This window comes from Alexandromys fortis, unplaced genomic scaffold, assembly GCF_014885135.2.
Source record: "Alexandromys fortis isolate MF-2015 unplaced genomic scaffold, M_Fortis_MF-2015_v1.1 scaffold_19, whole genome shotgun sequence".
Taxonomy (NCBI): domain Eukaryota; kingdom Metazoa; phylum Chordata; class Mammalia; order Rodentia; family Cricetidae; genus Alexandromys; species Alexandromys fortis.
Genome location: NW_026067890.1, coordinates 4,115,262 through 4,142,522, shown reverse-complemented (window position 1 = coordinate 4,142,522; position 27,261 = coordinate 4,115,262). Strand labels below are relative to the sequence as shown.

At 34.8% G+C, this 27,261-nt stretch overlaps 1 protein-coding gene across 1 annotated transcript in view; it reads right to left on the bottom strand.

The window, feature by feature from the left end:
* The window catches only part of Dpyd (dihydropyrimidine dehydrogenase), a 752,991-nt gene that overhangs the window by 520,049 nt on the left and 205,681 nt on the right, over positions 1 to 27,261 (bottom strand). Inside the window, exons 7-8 of the mRNA XM_050160025.1 lie at positions 20,789 to 20,870; positions 14,029 to 14,116 (exon numbers count right to left, since the gene is read on the bottom strand). Coding sequence (XP_050015982.1) covers positions 14,029 to 14,116; positions 20,789 to 20,870 — 170 coding nt within the window. The remainder of the gene's footprint in view (positions 1 to 14,028; positions 14,117 to 20,788; positions 20,871 to 27,261) is intronic.

Here is a 27,261-nt window from a genome sequence, read left to right as displayed (position 1 = left end):
TTTGTAACTTTTACTATATACTATATTAATATAATAAACAGTCAAAACAACTTTTTTCTAGTATCTTGAGCTTTCTTATTTTTATTCCACTCTGTTCTTGGTTGGTTTTTTTTTTTTTTGAGAAATAAAAAAGGGCAAACAGAACAAAGATAACTCAACTTTTACATAAATGTGTTTCAAAGAAGGGGGAAAAGATTTTGAACATACACATGTTTTACAGATGTGTATTAATACCTATCATATTACACAAATCCGATGCTCTATCCTGTTTTGTCATAAAGAAATGCATTTAGCTCTCATTAATTTATCAGCAACACAGATTTCATATAGACTCTAATATACATTTTTACAACCAATATACTTTTGTCTTTCTTATATATTGAGATTATTAATAAACATATAAAAGTATGGGATATACTATAAAATAATTCATAGTTCATGTCCAGAGGTATGAATAGTGAAAGAACTATAGTCTGGAGAAGCTTTGTAACTTTCTGTCCAAAATGGTAATTGTCTGCCCTAGCTACTCGGCTTGGGTAGAACTTTGTCAGCCTCTCTTCTTCCATGACAGATTGTTGACTAGCTTGATAATGTTTAGAGTCAATGTTTTTTGATTTGGCCCCTGATAGGCTAGCCATGTTGCAGCCGGTGGCCCTAAAACTGGAATGACTAAATGGATTCAGTGAGTTTGAAAAAGGAGTACACGAAATTGGGAAGGCAAAATGATAGGAGGTAGTAAGAATTATGGAGGACAGAGTGATGGGTTGATTTGGAACAAACACGTTATTGTCATGTATCAAATTCTCAAACAAATAAAACAGTAAAGATGAGGAAGAAGGTAATTATTTGAATCCATGAAGAGGAATTGAGATCAAGAACAAGAAAAGTTAAAAAATTGAGAAGGTTTTAAAGCTCAGGTCGTGGCCTAGACACAAAGAACATCCTTTTTGTGTGTTTATGCACATATACACATGTACACACATTTGTCTGTGTTTACTTGTTTCTTATCAAAACTGATGATAAAGGTAAAACTGAAAATAATAGTGTTTCTGATATGTGCCACGGAAGTTATTCAAATCAACAATTTCAATTCTCATTTACTTATTTTATGATTTTATTTTGTATATGCATTTTTGCCCTTATGCATATTTCCAAGTTTTGTTTTGCTAATGCACAGAATTACCTTCTTTTTTTAAAATTTATTTATTTATTTATTGAAGATTTCTGTCTCTTCCCCGCCACTGCCTCCCATTTCCCTCCCCCTCCCCCAAACTAGTCTCCCTTTTGTAAATATTCTACATTTGATTTTATACTGCAAAGACTTCACTCATAGCGACATATGTTTAAAACAACATGAAATATTTGCTGTCTTTTCACTTAATAGATAATATTGGAGGGAATTGCAGAAACTTAGAAGCAATGTAACATCTGTTTCATAATATTCCCCTGTAGCATTGCTTTTCCTTACTGATCCTCTGGATGAATCAATTTAGCCTTCTCTCTTTTCTGTGACTTAAAATCAAAAGAAAGACTTCATATAATCACAAAAGGCACATGCCAATAAATCTTTATGGGAGACAGCTTTATTTGCTAATACAACTTGCCAATTTTACATTTAGTATATTAATATATATAATCGCATGTGTGTAATCACATCACTATGTTTCTGTAGTTAATTACACATGATGTAATAACAAAATAAATATAATTCATACTATTTCATACTCATTAGAATGGCACTATGAAAAAATAAAAATATATTGATAATTATGTAGAGAAATTAGAACGAATGCATTATGGGTAGAGGTAAAATGGTGCAGCTTCTATAGAGAATAGTATGATAATCCTGCAGGAACCAAGCCGTTGTGATCAAGCAATTATGTATTTTAAAGATGTATATTCAAATAAATGAACACTGGAACCTGAGGAAATAATTATACCCATGTCCACAAGTATAATAAATAAAGTAACAGGCAACAATAAAACATCATAGGATTTCTGGCAACTCTTAGAAAATAAGAGTTTTAAGAGCACTATGTTAGCAACAGTAAGAGTCTTTATTGGAATAAGGTAGCTGGACGAATTAAGGTAGGTATTTATACTTTTGCTCTTAAACAAACCCTTCTGGGGATAGATAGACACTACTGTTGCATGGTAAGGTAGTATAACAAATGCTAACAAGATACTCAATTAAGACATTTTTTCATCTTTTTTACATTTACTATTTTTAATTTATTCTTTGTGAATTTCATAGATGTGTACACTATTTTTAATATTATTATATTCATTCTCTGCTAATCCTGTCACTCCGCCTCCTGTAAGCTCTCATCTCCACTCTGCCCTCTCCATTTCAAGATCTCTTTTTACTAATATCCCACTGATTCTGGTTAGCGCAGCCCCTGTGTGCATGGCTGTTGGGCCTCCCACTGGAGCATCTGAAACATGCCAGTGACCAAACTTCAGAATTAAACTGACACTTCCTCCCCTAGCAGCCATCAAAAGTCAGTAGCTCCTCAGCTAGGGTTGGGTGCACACCAATGCCTCCCATCCCTACATGAATGAATGTTGACCGGCTTGATCTCGTGTAGTTTTTTTTTTTTTTTTTTTTTTTTTTTTTTTTTTTTTTTTTTTTTTTTTTTTTTTGTAGTCATCACTGCTGTGGGTTTACTGGCCTTATCAAGTCTAGAAGATGTTAGATTACATGTATTTAAATCTGTGTCTCTGTTTTGAGAAAAACTCTAAGTTTTGATCCCAGGTTGTTTGGAACTCTCTTTGTGGTCCATGTCAACTCCACACTTTCCTGCCTCCACCTCCCAAATGAAGAGACTATAGGCATTGGACAACGTGTTCAACTATCCTGATTTTTAATGAATTAATTTTTAAAATGTTCTTGTTAGAGAAAGGACACAGTTCAAATTTTAAAAAACATTAAGTTATGCTAATGTATGTATTGCTTATTAGTTGTATTTATAGGGCTTCAGAGGGACCTTTATTCAAATTTTAGAAAGTTATTTAACACCCCCCATACACACACATGGATTGGGGGTCTGGAGAAGAGAAAATAAAATGAGGATAGGCAAATTATTGATTATTGTTAGAGTTTCAAAAGAACATATGTCCAGAACTTGGTCAAAAATGCAGTTGATGTATATATTGTATTTACCTGTACAAAAGCTGTATTTATTTACACTAAAGTTATTTTCTCACTTTTCTGAGAACATATTAACTCTTTTAAAAAATATATACCTTTATGCACTGCTATGTACATGGGAAATGGTGCTAATATATTGACAAGTACAAAGAACAATGTAAAGTGATTATATAATATAATTCTAAAATCATAATTTAGTATTGATCGATTATAATTGAAATAGTTATTAAGAATTAAATGAAACCATCACATGAGTTTTTGTTTAAAATAAAAGAAAGCCCCTATTAATCCTAGAAGCACACATTAAGTACTTGAAGACCGAGGGAAGAAATAATCATTACGTGATCACTATATTTCCCTTAAACTGCCGAGACATGGGCATCATTTTGAATCTTGACTCAAATGTCAATGTTTGGCTCTTCAAACTTAACTGCATGAATTGAAAGTTGGATACACAATTTATCTATTCACACAAGCAAAATGAACATCTGTTAACTTCCTGCCATGGAGTGTGGCTGTGGTGGGCAGGGTGTGAACAGAGCCTCTGATGTGTAATGTTCATCCCATCTGCACACCAGGTGGCATCGCATGGCTAATCAGAGGATGATAACACACATCAGGATTCCTGACGTAGCTGGAGATAAGAAAGTAAATCCATTCAAACTTTGTTAAAAAAAACTTTTTTTTCTTATGTGCTCACAGTAGAAACCCTTAAATTTGTATATAAAGAATTACAATTTCAAGGTTTAAGTTCATTAATGCTGCATTATTGGTTTTTCTATGTGACAAATTCATGGCATAATTTACAGTATTAACTAATGTGAGTTTAACTAATTGAGAATGAGTAGGAGAAATCAACAGAGTTTTGTCTGTTGTAGTGAGAACACAACTGTACTAGTTGTTCCTTGACCATAATTCAGAGACATGATCAAGAGTAAATTAAATTTGATATAAATTTTAGTTTTATTACTCCTAAAGTTGGTTTGCTGCTCCACTCAGCATGGCTCCAGAATGAGCCTTACTGTGACAATAAGGGAAGGAAAAACAGACGAACACACAGATATACACTTAAGCTGGGATTGAACAGGCTGGCTCTGCCAGAGAAATTACAGCACCCCAGAATCTCAATTCTCTTGAATGGAGAAGTGGGTTTATTGTATGCAGCTAGACAAGGAGGCAGCACACACAGATAAGAAGGGAGAATGGTTCATGCTATATATACTACATATACCTGGATCAAAAAGATATGTTCACATGATCTCCATATCATTAGTTTCTGTAGGAGAACAGTCTATAGGACATTAATATTCAGAGGGAGAGAGCTACTGTGGATTAATTTCTATATATGCTAACATCATTCACAGGTAGACCAGAGGAAGGCTTTGCCATTGCTCTGAGCCTCTCCAGCTTCCCTGGGGGGGGTGGGGGTAAGATTTTGTTATTTTACCAAGAGTTCAAGGCTACTATACTGAACTTGGTCACGTCAACAACATCTACTCAGGACTGCACTTATACAGGGAATCCTATGCCCCCTATATTTTGCTACATAAAACCCTCTGTGTCAGGGAGATCTGTGAAGAGATCATTTTGCTTTAGAACATACCGTTGAAAGGCATTTAAAACCAGAGATGTGTTTGTATGCTGAAGTTTAGTAGCAAAATTTACCTTATTAATTAAAGAGGGTATAGCCTACTTATACAAATAAGAATTAATAAATAACATAAATTATCCTGAAGTTACATAGTTCTATATTACAAAAGCATGACTCTTGTAAAGAAGCAAAATGCCATATTGAAACGAAAACCATTTTCCTCCAATTTACATCAATTTCTTGCCAGTTCTGTTGTTTTTCTTTCTCACTCTTCATTATTTTTATTTAAAAGTTTTCATTTATTTTATATCACAATCACAGTTCCCCTTCTCCCATCCTACCATTCCCTGTCTTGCTTCCTCTCTACCCTCTCCACACTCCTCCTCTGTCACCATTCAGAAAGGGGCAGTCCTCCCATGGGCCTCCAGAAAGCATGGCACATCAAGTTGAGGTAGAACCAAGCTCCTCCAATTGCAGAAACAGCTAACCTGAGTTCATGGGAGCTCAGGGATTCTGATCCAAAAGTTAAGAGCCTGCCTAGCACCATCCTAGGCCTTCTGCATGTATGTGACAGTTATGTAACTTAGTTTGTTTATGAGGCTTTTAGCAGTGGAACCAGGTTATGTCCTTGGTGCTTAAACTGGCTCTTGGGAATTATTCCCCCCAACTGACCTCACTCTTCATTTTATGTATAATATTGCTCTTTATTTTCCAAAATTTTACATAGTAATAGTTGACAAAAAGCTAAAATAAGCATAGCAGTATATTTTCTAGTGATAGAAGAGCTATGCAGTAGCACAGTTCATGATTTTAACTTGAAAACCCTATGAATAGTTCACATACATTCAGTAAGGTCTGAAATTCTTCACAGACAACTATATTGAATTGGAAGAGGTTTACTAAAGAGTCTTTAATGTGTCCGGGACAACATACATTCCCTTTCTTATTGTTGCCCTTTTATATCCAAATTTGCCTTCTAGAGGTCAGCTGAGACTTATAGGATGATTGCTACAATTATAAAAATATTCAAAGCCCATTTTACAGAGTGCATGCTTGTATCCCATTAAAATTCTTATATTTAAGCTGTAATAGTCAAGTTTATATTGGGGGATGGAATTTGGGTTAAGATTCAGTTTAAATAATCATAAGTTGAAGGTGCTCTGTTTTGGGATTAGCATTTATTTAGCAACAACTGCATCAACAATGAAAAATAGTTTTTTTTGTTGTTGTTTTTTTTTTTTTAAAAGACCAATTAGATGAACAAAGAAAAAGCTAGGTAAGCCCATTAGCCATCTGAAAGTCAGGAAGGGCCCCCACTAAAGCACAAGCACGTTGTCCAACGATTGCAGACCTCCAGTTTCTCAATAGTATGGACATTTATGTGTGGTCTGTAGCATCCAGTCTGAGGACATTAGCCAGAGCAGCCACAATAGATGACTGTGCTCATAGTATGTGCTCAATAAATCCCCTAGAAGATTTAAATGGTAGTGTTCTTTCTGAAACACAACTATTAGTTTAATCAGCAAAAATAATAATAATTATAATAGTAAATAAACATTTTGCTTACTTCAGTGATTTTCTAATCCTTTTATCAATGACTATGTAAGAATTCATTAAGCCACTGGGACCACTAAAACAAAATTAATACTTACATAATGAAAATGCCTAATTTTCCTTCTTCTGGAAAAATAACTGCCGTAAGAGAAATGTAACTTTATTTCATAAAACACATGCGAAGAAATGGCAAAGAAATCCCTCTATCTCTATTTAAAAAATTCAAAGATGATAAAATTATTTGAAAGTAAAATAATATCATTTATACTTTTTTATAATTTTGTTAAATAAAATAAGATATAGACTACCTTAGAAGAAGCATACTAATTTTAATTAATTAATGATCAAATAAATATACGTTTACAATGGACAGTATTTAAGAATTTCTGCCTACAAGGTAAGTTAATGTCTTAAAAATAGTTTTCTTTTCAAAGTAATCTTATAAGTTTATTTATTGTATATGAGGGACATATGTATGGAGACAATAGAATGATTTGCGGGAGTTTATTCTCTCCTTTCATTTTGTGGTACCCATGGGCCAAACTCAAGTTTTCACCTTGCCTGTACCCACTGAGCAAAATCACCAGTCTTTAAAACAATTTCTTATGTAAAAATGAAATGATTATCAAAACCTTTATAAGTCAATAAATCCACTCTTAAAAATTAAGTCCAAATCCTCAAAGCAAATAGCATCAGAGTGTAATTCTAGATTCCACAATAAGACATTAATAGAGCAACTGCATAAGACTTTTTCAGAGACGATGAACTTATTTTTTAATTTTGGGGGAAGTGGATGGGAGAAAAAAGGGAGAGAAACAGAGAAAGACAAGGAGTGGGGGATGAAGGACTTTTAAATAGTTAAATGGTAATATCTCAAATCTTTTCAAGAAGTTATAGGGCTGGAGAGATGGCTCAGTGGTTAAGAGCATTGCCTGCTCTTCCAAAGGTCCTGAGTTCAATTCCCAGCAACCACATGGTGGCTCACAACCATCTGTCAAGAGGTCTGGTGCCCCTTCTGGCCTACAGACATGCACACAGACAGAATATTGTATACATAATAAATAAATAAATATTAAAAAAAGAAGTTATAACATTCTTATTATGTCTTCCTTTTTTCTAATTTTCTTCCCTCAAAATACTTTATTGATACGGTTTGACAAGAATATGCTAAAAATTTTGAGTATCAAAATGAAGTATAATCATACTCATACATTTTAAATAGATAATAGATAAGCGCAACTAACCAAAAGTAATAAAAGAGATACTGAATTCCTTTCTACAAATGTAACAAGAGTATTTCATTATGTATGAACATAGTTAAAACACTCGCTTGGTGTATCAGAATGAGTGTCTATTGAAGGATTTGCTCCATGAGAGGAATATTCTAAGGAGTATTGATATTAGCATCGGGAGAGATTCAAGAATTTTCTCTGTGGAGAAATGCATAGATAGAAATTGGGGAAATACTTTTTGGAAAGGAGGATGTATATGAAATGATGGGTGAGGGCAACAAATTGGGACTTTATAACTAATAAGGGTAATGTTTGGAATATTAAGTTTAAGATGTGATACATTAGTTTATGCTTTGAAATATTTGTTTAATGATGTATTGCAATATTTTATGTTGTACTTGTTTAACTCTGTAATGTATTATTTTGCCGGTCTAAAACAGAGGATTGGTTTAATAAAGAGCTGAACAGCCAATAGCTAAGCAGGAGAAAAAAATAGGTGGAGCTGCTAGACAGAGAGAATAAATGGAGGAGAAATCTAGGCTCCAGAGAAAGAAGGAGAACAAGGAGTTAGAGAAGGAGGAAGGGAGGACACCAGGGACCAGCCACCCAGCCACACAGGCAACCCCAGAGTAAGAAGGGAAAAAAGAAATATAGAATACAGAAAAAGAAAGGCCCAGAAGCAAAACGTGGAAGAAGAGAAAGAGGAAAATTAGTTAATTTAGAAAAGCTGGCTAGAAACAAGTCAAGCTATGGCTGGGCATTCCTAAGTAAGAATAAGTCATGTATTTATTTGAGAGCTGGGTGGCACACCCCCAGAAACCTACAGGGTAGATTCCCACAGCTCCAGCATCCTGAGGATAGTTTACTTCAGTGTGAGTGTCACGAATATTGAGAGCAGTGTCGGTGAGGGAATTCCTCGATAAAACACAAGAGAATCACGTGGGCAAGGTTTACCCATGATCTTCCCCTCTGACCATCAACCTATTTCAAAATTATCACCAACTGTGTGAGGTTGGAATCAGAGCAAGGAGATTCCAAGTCTTTGAAGATTTAGGCAACTTCAAAATATTTACATGTGGCCAGCAACAGAGTTGCAGAGCTGAGGAGGTGAGGACACTTGAGTCTAGCCTGATCTGTGTTCAATTCCAGTACTCATATGGAGGAAAGAAACAACTGACTCTCAGAAGCTCTCCTCAGGTGTATTCACACACATAAAGACATGCCCACAAAATGCATAAAAACACAACTTAAAGATTGGAAACCGAATAGACTTACTTGGCTCTTACATGATATAAGCTAAAATCACTCAGGGACACTGAATTTAAATATCTGTAAAAGAACACTGCCAAAATTCTCTCAGAGTCTCTATTATTTTCTTCTATTTTCATAAAGTGACCAGTATACCACCTGCTTTTGAAGATTAATATGTACTTTCTATAGATATGTTAATACGATCAAAGAATAATTGCCCTACATCTCTTTTATCCCCTCTGGGGCTTTTCACGAACTCATTAACAGATGATTTAATGAACTCTCAGCTGGAATTCCTTTTCCCTCATTTTCAAATTCTTGGGAGCCATCTTACAATTATATGAGAGTACTTACAAGTGATACTAGATTAAACAATATTGCAAATTAAAAAAAGTAATATTCACAGCAACACATTTGTGCCCTTTTGCTTACAATTAAGTCAGGTTTATTATTTTAAATAATGTATTTGTAATTGTTTATATGGAGTAGGTAACCAGTTTTTATCTGGGGGGGGCAGAAGTAGAGTGGGCTGTCTGAAAACTATTGCATTTCCTTCTAAATAAATAGAAAGCATACATGATTGTCTACAATTTAGAAATTCCTGATTAAGAAACTAATTAAGAATAACTTTTGCAGAGAAGAAGTCTGGCTGTAAGAAGGCACAAGAGAGTTAAGCAAAGGCCACAGAACAGCAAATTTAATACCACAGTTTCTCAATGGATTTTCTTAATTGTAATTATCTCTTCCTTAGCTGTTATAATATTTGGTAATCTTCACACTACAAAATATTCTTCTCTTGTAGTAACTGAACAAAAGCAAAAAAAAAAATAATCCAACTGGTGGTAACAATAAGAAATTGAAACTAAATATGGATCTAATTTTTCAAGAATATATATTCCTGTTCAACAGCCGTAAGTGGGATGTTACAGTGTGGGCTGGTGTCCTCAGAACGTGTTAAGTTTCGATCTTCAGTCTAGAAAAGACTTTTAATTTTGAAGTATGACATTGGCTATCCTAATCTTACTCTTCTTATAAAATTGATTTTCCATGATTAGTGGCTAGTTGTTGATTGCTGTTAGAAATTTTGGAGTTTTATGTTGTTGTTCTGCTTTTCTTAAACTTAACTCTGTTTTCCATGATTGCTAGTCACATCTCCACGGCCAAGCCAAGGGTTAACAGACTGGATTATATTTGGGAAAGAGCTTGGAGCTCCATCAAAGTTCCAGTGGTAGGTGGCAATACCATCACTGTGAATGAAGTTCTTCCTGTTTGTTCCATTGCAATGGAGATACCAATCATATAAAAAGTGACAATGTGCCATTATAGGTTTAGTTTGTGCTGAGATATGTAATAATCACTAACATTTTAAAATATGGCATTTTTTTGTTTCAGTAGTTTATTAAAATTGATACCAATCATATAAAAATTGACAATGTACCATCATAGGTTTAATTTGTGTTGGGATACATAATAATCACCAACAATAAAATATTTTGTTCTTTGGTTTCGGTAAATCATTAAAATTGTTTCAATAAAACTCAACACTAAAATAATACCAAGACAGTTCCTACTATATTCTAGGTATTTTGGAGGCTGTTTATGGGTTTATTTATTGGTGGCAGCAGAAGGCATCCCCAAGTCCTCAAGCACACCATACACTCTACCAGTCCTGTAATCTCCTTTATGCACGTGAAATCAAGAGGGTATGAGGAAACCTAACGACAGCCCAACCAGACCCCTTGATTTTGACACGCTGACAATATGGTCAATGTGATCAGGTAAGAAGGGGCCGGCAGCAGGGACCCAGGAGTAATGGAAGTGTTGCTAGGAATAAGGGACTCCAAGATGTCTTCTGGGTAAACACGGATCAGATCATCCCTACAGTATCTGCCTGCTCACACTGCCAGACCGCCTAGTGTGATGGTCATGGGGCACATCATTGTAGCTTCCCTGCAGCACTTTCGTTCTCTGAGATTTCAAAAATAAAATGTACTAACTAACAGTTATACTTAAAGTTGCATTGATTATCTGAGTGTGTCTCAGCCCGTGCATGGTTCTTCTTTCATATGTTGCTAAACGTTTATTTACTTAGCACCACTACATTGTAAGGGTGTAAGGGTGAGCTATCAGATGCATAACCAGGAAGATGAAGGCTGCAAAGGGGATGTGCCCAGTTCCTTAGACATCAAGATACGTTGTTCCTACACCTGGACATAAAAGGGACTCATCTTCAAAATGTAAACAATCCTAAGTTGACGTTTTCCTAACTCAATTTAAACCTAAGCATGCCACTGAATTTAGATATCATTTCTATTTCAATCTTTAGCACTGGGCATGGAATACCACTGTATTTGGGGTTTTCTTTATTCATATACTACTTATAGGTAGGTGTTAGACATACCATTTTGGAAACTGTGATTTTTACCACATAATTCTTATAATTTACACTTAGAGGTATCAAATTTTAACTATTATGTCACATTAAATATTTTATACAAAACTTAGTATGCGTGTGTAAACACTCAGGATGAAAATAAACACATATAACAATATTTCCAGAAAGTAAACCCCATATATATATTAACATTACTACTTTATATTATTTTTATTTTTATTTCTGCACTTTAAAAAAATAAAAAAGAACAATGGATAGATTCTGTAATATTGATTCCATTGAACAAAGAGAGCTAATCAATATTTTGACAAAGATGTAGAGAGGAGACATCCTCACTCCCGTTATGAGCACTGGCAGCAACACACTGTGTGAAACTTTTTATTTAATTAAAAATATCAAAATTTTTAGAGGTATCAAACCCAAGTTGTCTCAATAACAACAAAGTCTAGTGTGAATACACACAAAATCTCATCTCACTAGTTAGAAGATGCTTAACCATTCGTGAGTAAGAGCTGTCACTCTGAAATTCATAAAAATATGCATGAAATGAGACAAATAACCTAATGGATTCTGTTAGTGTTGGGGGTGGGGTGAAATCTAAAAGTGATTTTTCCCTTGCAATAAATACAATATTTAAAATGAACAACCATGAGAATACACATATATTAAATCAATGTGCTTAATGAAGTATTCTGAAAGTTACAACTAATAAAATATTTTTCTTTTGATAAGGTAATAAAGTAAAATAGTAGCTGTAAATACTAGAGAAATATATGACACTTTTACACACATACAAAAGATAAATCATTTCTCTTTTTTATTAAATTACTGATGTAGCCACTAATGAAGCTCAAATACTAAGACTATTTCCTTTCTGGTTAGTTGACTGATGAATCTTACACATCAAACACCAAGGAAAATCGCCTTGTGGCAGAAGCACTATGTACCTCTTTCCTTCCTTTCTGTTGGTGTTAGAAACACAACGTCCATTTGCCTATGGTCAAATTTCCAATAATCCTTTGCTGCTAGGTATGCTTTATGACTAAGTTATGAACAATTAAACAGAAACAAAAGTGGTATATACAGCTGCTACACCACAAACCTAAGAGGACAGGTGCTGCCTGTGAACGCATCATCACACTAAAATGTCAAAGGATCTGCTTTTCAACATGAAAGTGTTCAACATATATATGAAAGGACTGCACACTTATGTACTTAATTCACAGAGTGCATGGCCCAACAGAGACTGGTCTTGAGAACGCTGTAGCCCAAGAAAGAGTAATAATATAAGGGAAATTAAGAGGAAGAATGCTAAGAAAAACCTGAAATGTCTTTGATTATTTTTCAGATATAACGTATTTCTGACTGCTAGAATCACTAGATGTTATTAATCACTAAATTATTCCAAATTTTCCTAACACTGGATTTCCTATGTATTAAATTTGGAACTCTTTCAATGAATGTTGTTTGCATGACCTCTGTTTCCTGAGTACGGACATCTTCATAGAAATGTCCATAGCGACAGAAGTAATTGTTCCAGGATGTTCTACTCTGACAGTGAACCTGTACCTTTTATGTCTAACTTCTGTAGGAAACTTAATGGTGAATTGAAGTGTGACTTGAAAGTGTCATATGGCATAATTTCCCTCTAAATCTTCCACTTACTGTGGACCAGGAACCTGGGAACAACCAGAGTCAGAGAAAAGCAGGCGATCTTCCAGATCCAGTATATACAACTTTATACTGTGCAAGGCTCTTTTCTCAGTAAAATTATGAAGTTGAAAAGCAGGTCTAAATTCAAAGAATCTTTGAAAGGAAAACCTAGGGAAAATAACATTACTCTTCTTCCCATTATTAGTATACAGACTAGTCAGTATAGGTAAAGAAAATGATATAAAATGGTACGATGGTACTAAAAGGTTCTGAAAGGTGGTCCAAGATCGCAAAGATAGCAGATTTACTTCTCTGTGATGCTTTCAAAACCTAAATCAGCTAGTGTTCAGAGCTTCCTGTGGATGTGGTTCCAATGCTGTAGTAAAGGAATGAGTAATTGAAATGAGCAAAATTTGGTAAGGAAGCATTAATAGTGATTTTAATCTAAAAATGTAATGAGAATTCTGCCTTTGCACCATGCTTTGCCCATCCTACCCAGTATGTAATCACTGAAAGATATGGGAGGTTTGCACTTACAAAGACAGTACTCAGATATTCAAAGAAGAAAAAAGATAAGGACATAAAGACAGAAGGGTCAAGTTGTGTTTTAGAGACTACCAATTTAATATGCTCAGTTCACATCTCAGAATTTTCCGGAGTACAACATGAAACATGAAAGAAAAACAACATCTTGACATGGTGACAAAATCGAATCAGCTGTTTTCATTGGTCTCTTGATACATAATAAGTGGAAGGGAAATGTTTGAAAATTTAATACTGTGAGATAGTTTCCAAAAGATATTGAGCCTACGTAAAATGAACATAGAATAACGCCTACTCTGAAGGTCATCGTTAGGCAATTATACTGTCATCAAAAGAAAGCAACAGCATCCTGCCAGATATTCGATATCACATCATGGGAGGCATTCTTCACCTTAGAGCCCACTTCTGGTGCTTCCAGTGCAGTGGGAGACCTAGGAAGACAAGCATCTCTTACAGAAGCTTGTTCTCAAGGCAAATGAAGCAGTCCAACAAGGCCTTGGACCACAGGATACCTGTTTGTTCAGCAAATATGGTGTTTCAGGGCATGGAAGATGTGGTTTCCAGTAGAGAAATGTCTAAAGGTAGTCATTCTGATGGACATTGTCAAAAAAAGAAAACATTTAAGTTAAATAAAGATATTTAGAAATAATTCACTCACCAATTCCAATGAAAGCAGCTTTGTAGCCATCTTCTTTCAGAGTGCTGAGGGTCATTTCATCTGTGGAAAGGCTTTTACCACAAATTATCTGCAAGAAACAGTACTTTCAGTAAGAATTTTTATTTTAGCAGTTGATTAAAACTAAGTATTTAACACACAAAGTCAAAGAAATGACTATGAAAGTTTTTAATGAACAGGTTTCTCGAATGAAATTTGTAAATAATTAGGACACTAACATTTTCTGCATGGGATGAATGTAGAAACACAAGTATAATTACAATGAAATGAGTAAAAAGTGGAACTACCTCATGACCCTGTATTTAGCTCCTAAACGTATACCCGAAGATTATATATTACACCATGGAGACACTTGTACATTCTTGTGCATTACTGATATATTCATAATAGCAAAGAAATAGACTAAGCCAAGGTGTCCATCAATAGACAAACTGATAATGAAATTGTGGTACATATGCACAGTGGGATTTTTTTCAATCGTTAAAAAAGGTAAAAATATGAAAATTATAGAAACTAGTATATTAAATAAGATAACCCAGACTTCAAAAAACAAGCACAGCATGTTTACTTTTACCTTATGATTTTAGCTGAATATATGTGAATATATGAGAATAAATTTGGATTAAAGCCGAGAAACTAGATATAATTCCATAACAATAAGAGAGGGAATTTTGTTTGTTTTTTTGGTTTTGTGTGTGTGTGTGTGTGTGTGAGAGAGAGAGAGAGAGAGAGAGAGAGAGAGAGGCAATAAAACACAATTGATATAAAAATGGAGAGACATAGCAAAGAGATGAGAATAATTCCCCTAAAATAAACAGGTATGGAAATGTCATAAGTTACTTTATATGCTAATTTAAAAATAAAATTCAAAAAGGTAAACTAAAATTAGTAAAACTTCTTACCTTGTGTATATGGAAAGCACTATGTTGAGTTCTGCTGGGGAATACTATTTTAAGGTATGACACTTTGGTTTATGCTGCATTTGTTTAACACTGTAAAGCTGTGGTTCCTTGCATGTTAAAAACACATAAATAAAGAGCTGAATGTCCAATAGCAAGGCAATAGCAAGGATAGGTGGGGTTAGTAGTCAGATCGTATAAATAGAAGGAGAAATCTTGAAGGAAAGAGCAGCAACAAGAGAACAAGGAAAGGAGGACATCATGGGTCAGTCATCCAGCTATCCAGAAAGCCACGGAGAAAGAAGTAAAGAAAGGAATACAGATATGAAAAGATAAAAACCCAGAGGCAAAAGATAGCCAGTAACAATATAAGAAAAACTAGCTAGAAACAAGCCAAGCTAAGACCGGACATCATAACTAAGAAAAGCCTCTATGTGATTTATTGAGAATTAGGTGGTAGGCCTCCCAAAAAATCAAAATCGCACAATAAAATATTTGAGACAATAAGATAATAATAAGATAGTAAGTGAGGCCAAAGAGTCGAAAAGATCCAAAAAGTCAAGTGAGAACAAAATATTTACACATGAAATTATACTACAAAATCATGTTATTAGTATGAGTATGGTAGTTCAGATAGTAAAGATTCACTGTAGGTATAGTCAAATGCATGAGATTGCAGGGTATTTCACTAAGATCTTGACAAATGGTAGGGTTTCCACAAGGGGTGTTATTCATACAATATGTACAAATCAGAGGGACAGAGTAGTCACTTCTACTACAAGTCACAATATTTTGGTTGGTCTCAAACACGATTCAATTAAAAATAATATTATTCTTATCTATTTGTGGCAACTAGAGGTCAAAGGACAACTTGCAGGAGTCAGTTCTCTTCTTGATCATGTGGTAGCTGGGCATTGAACTCAGATTTTGAGGTTCAGTGGTTAGTGACATTAAACCTGACCCATGAGTCAATTTTCGGGTAGAAACTTGCTGAACAAGACAGACATCACACACCTAGGTGCTGTGGGACAATGGTCTTGTACTCCGTAAAGATTCGTCAATTGTATTGGTTTAATTCAATGCTGATTGGCCAATAGCCAGGCAGGAAGTATATATGGGGTGACCAGAACAAGAGATTTCTGGGAAGAAGAAAGGCTCATTCTGAAGTCATCACTTAGACATGGAGCTAGTAAGATGAATATGCCTTGTTGATAAAGGCTGCAGGACCGGGAAGTACAAAAATTTCTATCAACAAATGGTGCCAATGTGGACAACTACATCTACATAACACCTGAGAGAGCTTGGGAAGTAATTCTAGACACAAAAGAGAAGAGTTAAGCATGGCTTTTGGGTAGCAGCATTTTCTTAGTTGAGCTCTGTTTGCTAGAGGCAAGCATGTCTCATTTAAGAGAGACATTCTGACTCAGCTTTAGCTGCAACAACCTTGCAGCTCTTTTAAGAGGCCCTACCACCAAACACTTAAATGTATTATGAATAGCCAGCAACATAATGTTGGTGGTGGTAGAGACCTTGAAACTCCATAGAGTTGTGGCAATAAACATAGCTCTGACCAGTACCTCTGCAATGAGGCTAGACTATCAGAAAGCTAAGGAATGGGGTGGATCCAACTATCAGAGCCTCAGCTTTAATCCTTAGCAAATTAAATACCCATGTATTCAGAAAAAGAAAGATATACAATAAAGATAGATTCCGATGAAAAATAACTCTAAATGGTTTGCAGTATATTTTAAAATAGAGATTTGGAGAGAAAACAAAGAGGATAAATTCCTTAAACACACACACACACACACACACACACACACACACACAAGTTGGGTGTGGTGGCACACACCTTTAATCCCAGTGCTTGGGAGACAGAGGCAGGTGGATCTCTGTGAGTTCAAGGATAGTGTGGTCTACAGAGTGAGTTATAGGATGGCCAAAGATACACAAAGAAACCCTGTCTCAAAAAATGAAAAAAAAAATAAAACTAAGAATAAAAGAAATAGATTTTAAAATAAAGCCACATAAAGATAGAAAATACATGAGAATCTGGATACAGTATGTTATTATGTTATCTTTAAATTGTATGTTTGCTAAGGTAGGAGAAACAGCTGTTAAAAGACATTTGATCATAAATGCTGCTGAATTAATCCAACATATATATTCTGAAAATGCATTGACTTCAAAATTTAAGTTAAAAGATATGTTACTTTGGAGAAGAAGTTTTGCTTTTGTTTCCACAGAGAGGCCTTGGATTCATTCTGGGTTAAGGAAAATCAGGTTTGATCAAGGAAGATCCCTTCAGAATCTCTGATAGTAACAGATAGCCCAGATAATCCAACATTTCAAAGGACTTCTGTTTGAGTTTCCTCTGATTTCTACATCCAGAACAGCCTCAAGACTGCTGGCTGATATGATCAAGCCTCACATAATATTACAGTCAGGAAGTTAGGATTAGCCATAATTTTAAATTTCCTTTTGGTCTCCATAAGGTTATCCACACCTCCAATCAACAGGAAGTAGCCTGAAAAACTGTGCCCACATTTTCAAAAAATGTATTATGGATGTTTGTCTTTGTTTAGAGTATTGGTTACAAGTTGTTATGGATAATGGTCAGGAAGAAAGCTAAACAAAGGAGACTAAATCAGAGTGTTTGTTTTAAAAAAGGGGGGGAGTGCTGTGGGACAATGATCTTGTATCCTGTAAGGATTTGTCAGTTGTATTGATTTAATAAAATGCTGATTGGGCAGTAGCCAGGCAGGAAGTATAGGCAGGGTGACCAGAACAGGAGAATTCTGGAAAGAGGAAAGGCTCAGTCTACAGTCATCATCCAGACTCACAAGATACAAGATGAGAATGCCTCACGGATAAAAGGTACCAAGCCATGTGGGTTAATGTAAGATGTAATAACTAGTTAATAAGAAAGCCTGAGCTAATAGCCCAACAGGTTTATAATTAATGTAGGCCTCTGTGTGTTTCTTTGGGACTGAACAGCTGCAGGACCAGGCAGGACTAGGTAGATCTCTGCAGTATCCTGGCAAATAAATACTACAATAATTACCCTGCTCTCCCATAGGAGATGATGACCATTTACCTAGGCATCTGCACCAGGGAAATAGGGATAATCAGACATTTCAAGGACTATTAGGCACATGATCTTTATTGACATTGATACCTCGAAACACAAAGGAGGGACCAATGTGAATGGTAACGTGAAGCCTGACTAAAATCTGGGTCCCAGGGAGCCATCAGAGACACTGACCCTGTCAATGAGCATTTTCCTACTTTCCAAACACATAATTGAAATTGTTACACTTGTCAGTTAAGTAATCCCCAACTGTGTCTGGTCTGTGTAAAAAGAGTTGAAATTGCTATCACAGCTGGGAAGTCTACACTCAAACATCAGAAACCTAACTGAAAGAGTTTTTATAGCACTGATTCAGTGTGCTGGTGGGATGGGGAAAGATGTTCCTGGTGCCCATCACATCTCCATTGACTTCACCCTTTGTCCCTTGCTGAGATTCGATAGTTCCCACAGGTTGAATATAAACTACTGTGGGTTTACATGGAGAGTAGCTTTGGTTGCAGTTTCTGTGAAAGGCATGGTATAACTGCTGAAGAAGACTGATATGAACGTAGAAACCACTGAATGCAGCTATACTCTACTCCACTTCTAAAGTGAGTCTGAAATAGTTGACACGTAGGGAGTGTTTCAGCTCACCTCTGAGATGTGTCAAATTCAGTTATAACATGTATACTCTTGACATACTCCTTGTTAAAAGTAACATTTGGGCAATTGTTGAAGAGGTAAAACAAAATTAAGACAATATTGGACAATGGATGTTAATTATCTATATGTTTGTCTACATAGTTCTCAATATACCCGTGTGTGTGTGTGTGTGTGGGTGTGTGTGTGTGTGTTTGAAACCAAAGCAATATAAACCTAGAAAAAGTTAATTGCTAGGAAATTGTCTGTGAACATAGTTGTGTATAATGTTAGCTGAAAGAAGCTAGAGACATGGTAAGAACAGCTTATATGTTTCGGTGATGAGAATGAGATACCACGTTCACGAGTTCATCTCCCTTTCAAAAATGGACCATATTTGGGACAAAGTGTCAAAGGGACTTGTCATAGATGTTTCACGAGTCCCATCAGAGAAGCTAAGCCCTAAAAGTGTTCCCTGTCCTCTCTCCTCAGAACTATAGAGCAAAGGCTGTTTACTTTACTTCATTGATAACTTCAAAGAACATGGGAGGTGGACAAAACAGAAGTAAATTCATTTGTTTCAATAAGACTGTAACTTCATTGGCCCTAAAACTATCACTGTTAGTTATCTCCAACAGTGATAACTTCTTCCCAGAACTTTCCAAATCAACATTTCAGAAGAACTCTATGCAAATATAGATAAATTTTTCCCAAACAAAAGTTACACATTTTACTAACAGATAACAACTAAGGAGAAGAATATTGCCAGGCATTGCCAAGACTACCTACTTATAAAATTAGAAAGTCATATGACTGTAGATAAAATGTATATTTTCTTTACTCAGTACTTTGTCTACTTCTATGTACCAATAAGTTTTAAAATTATGAGGATAGGTATGCTTTAATTTATGCAATATATCTATCCTCTGAAAACTCAATAAAATTATTTAATCTCCTGGATGCAGAAATTACAAATATGTGTTATCACTCCTGTCTCCTATCATTTCAAAATACATTAAAGTAATTTCTAATTTATCTTTGACTGGTCAAAATATAAAACATATTAACTTGAAATTTTAATATGTAATGCTCATTTACTTAGTGAAAATTAGATAAGAATTTAAATTCAACATTTGAAGAATTTTCTCTTTTATCTAATCATCTGTAAGTCATCTGTTAGAATACTGTAATTTTAATACTTATTTTTCTGATGTGCATATCCACATTGTAGTTTTGTGATCAGTGTATTTGTTTTGTAATTATGTGTGAAAGGTCATCATATTATACAAATAGAAACAAGTGAAAAAGTCCATAATAGTGTTTTGTTTTCCATTATTGATAAATTCTAGGTTTTCTTGGTAAAAGAAAAAATCCATGCAGTTTGTTAATCACTTCTTAAAATATCTTCTAGAGAGAGAAATTATGCAAATTCTGAAAAAACTATTAATCCGTCGTTCCTTATGGAAAAAAATCACAGTTTTTAAACAAAACAGTCAAATGTTCAATTGAAAACATAAGGTCACAAAATAAGGGTAGTAATGGAAAATTAGGATTTCTAAAGTTATATTCTGGAATTATACCATATGAGCATCATATGTCTGTCTTTCAAAGAAGACTACAACATTTATTGAACAAAACAATAAAACAGTAAAATCTATCATCTTATTCCTCATGAATTTATGGCTTATGATGAAAAAATCCAGATATAAAAATAGCACGATACACATAACAAAGAAAATAAACTTTTGGAAGAAATTACAATCCAAGTGTTGAAATGCTAGTGTTTCAGAGAGCTCACAACTTGCCTGAACAAAACACGATTAGAGAAACCAAATCCTTCTCTTGGCTGCACTGAACCCCTAAAGCTATTTAGGAATTTGTTTCTTACAGACAATTAATCACATGCAGTTGTGCCAGATGAGAACTATTGATTGCCCTTTTCCAGGCTAGTGGCATTCAGACAGTAGACAGACAAATGCCCTAAGCAAGTGGAAGTATCTTTCTGCTAGGCATAGGATAGTGTTTAATTGTTCATTCCTAAAATGCACAGCATTGGCCATAAATCTCAAACATGCAGCATGCTCCTTTCTTTCTGTGCAATATCCAGACAGATAGTATTATGTCCCTTATTCACCTTTACACCAAGGTCCTTCATAAGCTCAATCTCAAAATTCACGACATCATATGGCAGCCGAAACTGAGGGATTTCAGAAGTACTGAAACAAATGAAGAAAAACAAGATAAAGGAGAATTAGAGTAAATTTTATCATCATAGAAAAAAATAGTTCAATGTGTTCTTATTGATCAGCATTAAAAGAACAAATAAATTTCTGTGAATATTTACATTGCTTATAACCAAGTAGAGAAACAGCAATATTTTCACTGCCACCGTAAGATGTCCCTTGTATTAAAACTATGTAGAAGGTAATATAAAATACAGCCACTATATATAATATAAAACAAACAATATAAAATTAGTCGAAAGCAATCTCTCACTTCAAATTATTTAGTCAATTTACTTAATAATATGCTCTTAAGATATTAAAATCTCAGAGTAAAAATCAATTCACAGTAAACATAGAGCCAAATTTTTATATATCTGTATTCAAACACACATAAATACTCTACAGAAAGACTGCACATTTTCAGGACATTTTATTGATTTTGATAATGATCATTCAGACAGATGTGAGAAACCATCTCACTGAGGTTTTGATTTGGATTCTCAGATGATCCAATTTATATATATGATAGATTTTCACAAGTTTTCATGTGAGACAGAACAAATTTGGTTTCCTTTCACTGAGTTCATTATATGTTATGGACACTAATTCCTTACTGAAAAGATGTGGTAAGTATTTCTCTGTCTTTCTAAGTTATTCCTTAAAATAGCTGATTGTCTTATCTGCTGGGCATATGATTGCAATTTGAACTTTGTTTCCTCTGTCTTTGCTTTTTGAGTCATATTCAAGAAACAATGACCAGGCCAATTCCATAAAATTTCACAGTTTCTGGGTTTATATTTGGATTCATAATCCTTTTAAAAATTATTTTTGAAGAACTAAAAATTTAGTTCATTCTTTGGCATGTGGCTACATAGTTTTCCCAGTACTTCTTATTGAAAAGATAACCTTTTCTACATTATGGCAAATCTCGTAGCTTTCTTGATGTTCTTTCTGAAGACTGGCTGCTATAACTTGTGAGTTTCTTTCTGAGTTGCAGAACTGTGAATTTTTCCCAAGTCTGTTTATCTGTTTTGAGTCATAGCAGCTTTGCATTTTGTTTTAAGTTGGATCAAGCTTATTCTTTTAGCTCAGGATATTTTGTTCTCTTTAGGTTCCTCTGGGGTTCAATATCAATTTTAGATTTTTTTTCTGTTTTCTGAAGCCTATTACTTTTTATAGGGATGACATTGTATTTTTTCAGTAGCATGAATATTTTTATTGTAGTCTTCCAATCCATGAATGAACAATATCTTCATTTTATCACGTGCTGCTCAGTTTCTTTCATCAATATTTTGGATTTTTTTCTTGTAAACTTCATTCTACTGGAAAATTCTATTATTCCTATGTGTTACTGTTGCTTTAATAATTGGACTATATTTATATACATATTTTAGACAATTTGTTGCTAATCAACAGCAAATTTTACTGAGTTTTATTTATCCTTTGACTGCAACTTTACTGACTTTTTAACATGGTTAATTAGATCTCCTAATTATATTGAACAATAAGTCAAGAGAAAGAAATAAAACTGTTAGACTTGGGGGAAAGAAGTCTTAGTATCCCCTGTTTGCAGATAATGTGATTTTATACATAAAAGAACATAAAGGCCCAGCAACAACAATAAAATCTTGATTTCAGTTAATGACTATTTTTCAGCAAAATGGCAGGATATAAACTTAATGCACACAAATCAGTAGCTATCTAGATAGCAATGACAAACACACTGAGAGTTCAGGTAAACAATTGTGTTCCCAACTGCCACAAAAAATAAAATACCTATGAATAAAACTAATCAAGAAAATGAAAGCCTCTTCAATAATAACTCTAAAACAATAAACAAAGAAACTAGCAAGACATTAGATAAAGAGAGCTTCCATGAATGTAAGTTGGAAAATTAATCTTGTGAAAGTGGTCAAACTACCAAGTCCAAACCACCCTTAAATACAATTCTAGTCTAAACTCCAGAAGCATGTGTCACAAACATAGAAGGGTCAATCTCAAAATGCATGTGGCAACAGACATGCACACACACAGGCACACACACACATGCACACAAACATACAAACACACATAAAGAAATATGGCCAAAATAATCTTAAACAAAAATAATACTGTGGGAGTTATCAACCTACTTGATTTCAAATTGTATTCTAGGGACCCACAGTATTAAAAACAACATGTTACACAATGTGAGAATCCTTCGGTGGAATAGAGAATTCATATATAAGACCATGCAACTGCAAATGCCTGACTTTTTATAAAGATACAGAAAGCACATGATTGAGAAAAAAGGGCGTCCTCAAAAAAAAAAAAAAAACAATAACAAACAAACAAAAAAACGGTGCTGGGAAGCCTGGATTTTAACATGCGGAGAAATGGAATAGAACTTTTTTCTCACTTTGTGTGAAACACAACCCTAAATGGACTCAAGGCCTCAACATAAACTCTGATAACCTGAACCTGCTAGAGGAGAAATTAGGGAGTGTGCTCAATTTAGGCACAGGCAAAGACTTTCCCAACAGGAGTTTTAGCGTGTGACATAAGACTAACGTCGCACAAACGAGACAACATGAAATGAAAGATCCCCACGAAAACAACAACAAACATATATATCAGCCTAGTGATAACACGCAACACTAAATGAAGAAAAGATTTTGAAAACTATTTATCAGATAGATGATTGGTCCCTAAAATATACAAAGAGCATACACAACTGAAGATCAAGGAAACAAACAACTCAGTTTAAAGTGACAGAATAAAAGTTCTCAAGACAAGAAATTCAGATGGCTGGCAAACACTGAGAAAGTATTCAAAATCCTTAGTTATCAGGAAAATGAAGGTTAAAATTACTTTAAGATTCTTTCTCATTCTTACCAGAATGGCTGAGATCAAGAGTAACAATAAGAACACGTTGGCATTCGTATGGGGAAAGCAAGACAATCATGCACTATTGCAGGGATGTAAATGTATGCATTCACTTGGAAATCAGTCTGGCAGCTTTGCAAGACCACTAGAAATAAAACTAACACTTGGTCCAAGTATATCACTCCTAGCACATAACTAAAGGATATTATGTCCTATTACGTAGATATCTGTTCATTCATATTCACTGAGACTCAGTTTACAAGAGCTAAGAAATAAAATTTACAAGTGTGCCCATCAACTGATGAATAGATAGGGAAAAATATGGCAAATAAACACACTGTAATATTGACTCAGAAGAAACTAGCGAAAGCATGTATAATGAGTGAGGTCTCAGTGGCTCAGAAGGTCAAACGTGGAAACTGGAAAAGTTGTTCCTACTGAGTCAGGAGAAAGAGGCTCAGGAAGACGAGCATTGCATATTCCTTCTCATACTTGGATCCTAGCTTCTAATCTTCTGTTTGTCCTGTTTAACATGCAGTGTATGTAGAAGCCAGTACACAGGACACCAGCTTCTGGAGGGAGGGGGCAGTAGAACAGATGCAACACTTAAATTGAGACTGTGACTCCTGGGTGTGGAAAGAGTCACATGGGGGGGATAAGGCAAATGAGGAATAAGGTGTGGCAGAAGGCTTAACTGTTATGAATGGTGCATAAAAAAAGCTGAATGGAAACCCATCATTTACAGCTTAGGAAAACCAGATGGATGGTGGGGGGTATAATAATAATATGGTTCCAGTTCTGAGTGGGGATGGTGGGCTAGGGAGGGAGTAATGGTCAAATGATTTTTTTTTTTTTTATTTGGTTTTTCAAGACAGGGCTTCTCTGTAGCTTTGAAGACTGTCCTGGAATTAGCTCTCGTAGAACAAGCTGACCTCGACTTCACAGAGATCCACCTGCTTCTGCCTCTGGAGCGCTGTGATTAAAGGCGTGCCACCACCACTGCCCTGCTATCAAATGATCTTTGTAAATGCCATTGGATTCATGAATTTACTGTCCATCATTTTATCCACACTCAACAGGGATATTGTTGTCAGATCTTAGTGTACTCTTGACATCAAGTTAAAATTTGCCTTCTGTAACGTATAAAAATGATTTTTACAATAGTTTTAACTGACAATAATTAGTATTGAGAAAACTTTGGTAGGAAATTCTTCAGGCTCTGGGTTTTTAGGTTTTTTATAACAAATATTTATTAATGATTCTATTTCTGTACTATTTATTGGCCTATTTGTCTTTTCTGGTCTTATGATTTCATTTTTTATAAGCCATATATATCTAGGAATTCACTAATTTACTCTGGCTTATTCAATTTGTTGTTATATAATTCATTATTATAAATCTTTGATCCCCTGTCTGTGCTACCAGCTGCCACGTCTGCTTTTACCATCAGTAGCTTTGTTCTTGTAAGTCCTAGCTCCTTTCTTATTAGTCCAGTCAAAAGCTTCATCATTTTTCCTTATCTTGTCAAGAAAACAACACTGTGCTTTGTTTTGTTGTTTTGGATTTCCTAATCCCTAGTTCGTTTCGGTTTTGATTTTAATTATATCTGTATTCATTTCTGTCCTTCTGCTAATTTTTAAATGAAAATTTTCTTTTATATTTTGTTTTTAATTTTCAATTCTGTGAACAGCAATGTTACATGGTTTATTAATATATATGTATAAATATTTGTATTTGTATATAAACAAATTTTGAATATGAATGTTGAGTTTGTGCATGCAGATGTAAGAAAACAGACAAATAAACTACCAAAGTGGTGAAGATCAGTCCCAACATTTCCTTCATGAATGCAAAGAGATATTTTCATAAGAATGATACTAAAATGGATTTTCCTGTAAGGAAACAAGCAATGGAGTCACATGTCATCAATGTGCTCTGCGCTCATTATCAACCAACAAAATGTATGTTTAACCTGATGTCCATTTTCTGACTGTCCATCAGTGGCATATAAACCTAGTAAGAAGAAGAACTCTCCTAGATTATTTGGGAATCTTTTAGTGCCTGGTTGATTAGCACATCATAAGTATTCTAAGAAATAATCAAGAAAACAAGGAAATGCAAAATATCAGTGACTATCAAGTTATAGACATTTCTTGGCTACAGAAGTTATAGAACAATCCCACGTAGAACACTGATACAATCTCATTTGGAAAGCAAAGAAATGTCTTTGGCAAGAAAAATAATGGAACCAAGAGAAGCGCTTGGCAGCTACTACAGGACATGACACACAAGGGACATTGTATATGGACAAACAAGAGGACTTTTAAAAAGAATTCATTCACCAGGCACAGCTTCCGGACACTAAAGAGTACACAGCTGATTTTCACATTTGGTGACGGATGGCAAACTCAGATGGAGGAGCTGGATGAGCACAGCAAAGTTTAATAAAGAAAATAACCAGGGTGTGAATGCCAGATCTGATGCTCAGGAAACAAAGAAAATTCTTGGAAGACACAGAACTTTAATAAATGTACACATCTATTTGGAACAAGGGAATAAACAACATAAACCCTGCTGACTGTGGAAGGACATAAGAAGACAAGAAACAAATTTGATATAAACAGTTATTTTTCAACGTTGCTGAGTTTATGAAAACCTTTGAAATTTTTTTCCTATTGTGTTCTTTTAATAATTTGAAGTTTCAAAAAAATACATGTTGATGGTGAGCATAAGTCCTTCACTACCATCAGATGGGTGACAGAAATATAAAAACAATTGCCTTCCTTCTATGCTAATGCTTCTTATGTATAATGGAATATAACAATAACAATTATTTTCAATTCTTTTTATAGCACACATTTCATGTTTTGGCAAAACATTGGTTCAGTTCATGAATGAATAAGTATTTATCCTTAGATTTGTATTGTATTGCATGATATAAAATAGATTTTACTGCTATAAATATTTTACCTAGAAACAGTTACATTGTCAATCGACATAAAATAATACACACATGTAGATATGTAAGAAAACAGAAACATTTAAAAGAACTAAAACTAAGTGTAGTGTTTCTTTGACTATGCCTCCTAATAAAATATCATAATTATTATTTTAAATAAATGCATACATACTCAATAATCTATTTTGCCATTAATTTTATGTTTCAAACATGGTCTCATTTGGGCTAGGTTGACCTTAAACTTGTTATTCTGTTAACCCTAATCTTGATCTCTTTATCTTCTTACACCTGCCTCCCAATTTTTAGGGTCACAAGAGTGCACCAACATGCCCAGACAACAGCTGTATGGCTGGGACAGACTGCTGGGCCCCTGGCAATGGTACCAGGATTTCTCCCCTACTGCTTGCACTGGCTTTTTGGGAACCCATTCTCTTAGGATGGAGACCTTTCTCAGCCTAGATACGGTAGGGAAGGCCTTGGACCTTCCCCAAGTCAATGTGCCTTACCTTCTCTGAGGAGTGTATGGGGTGTGGGAAAGGGTAGGTGCAGGGAATGGGA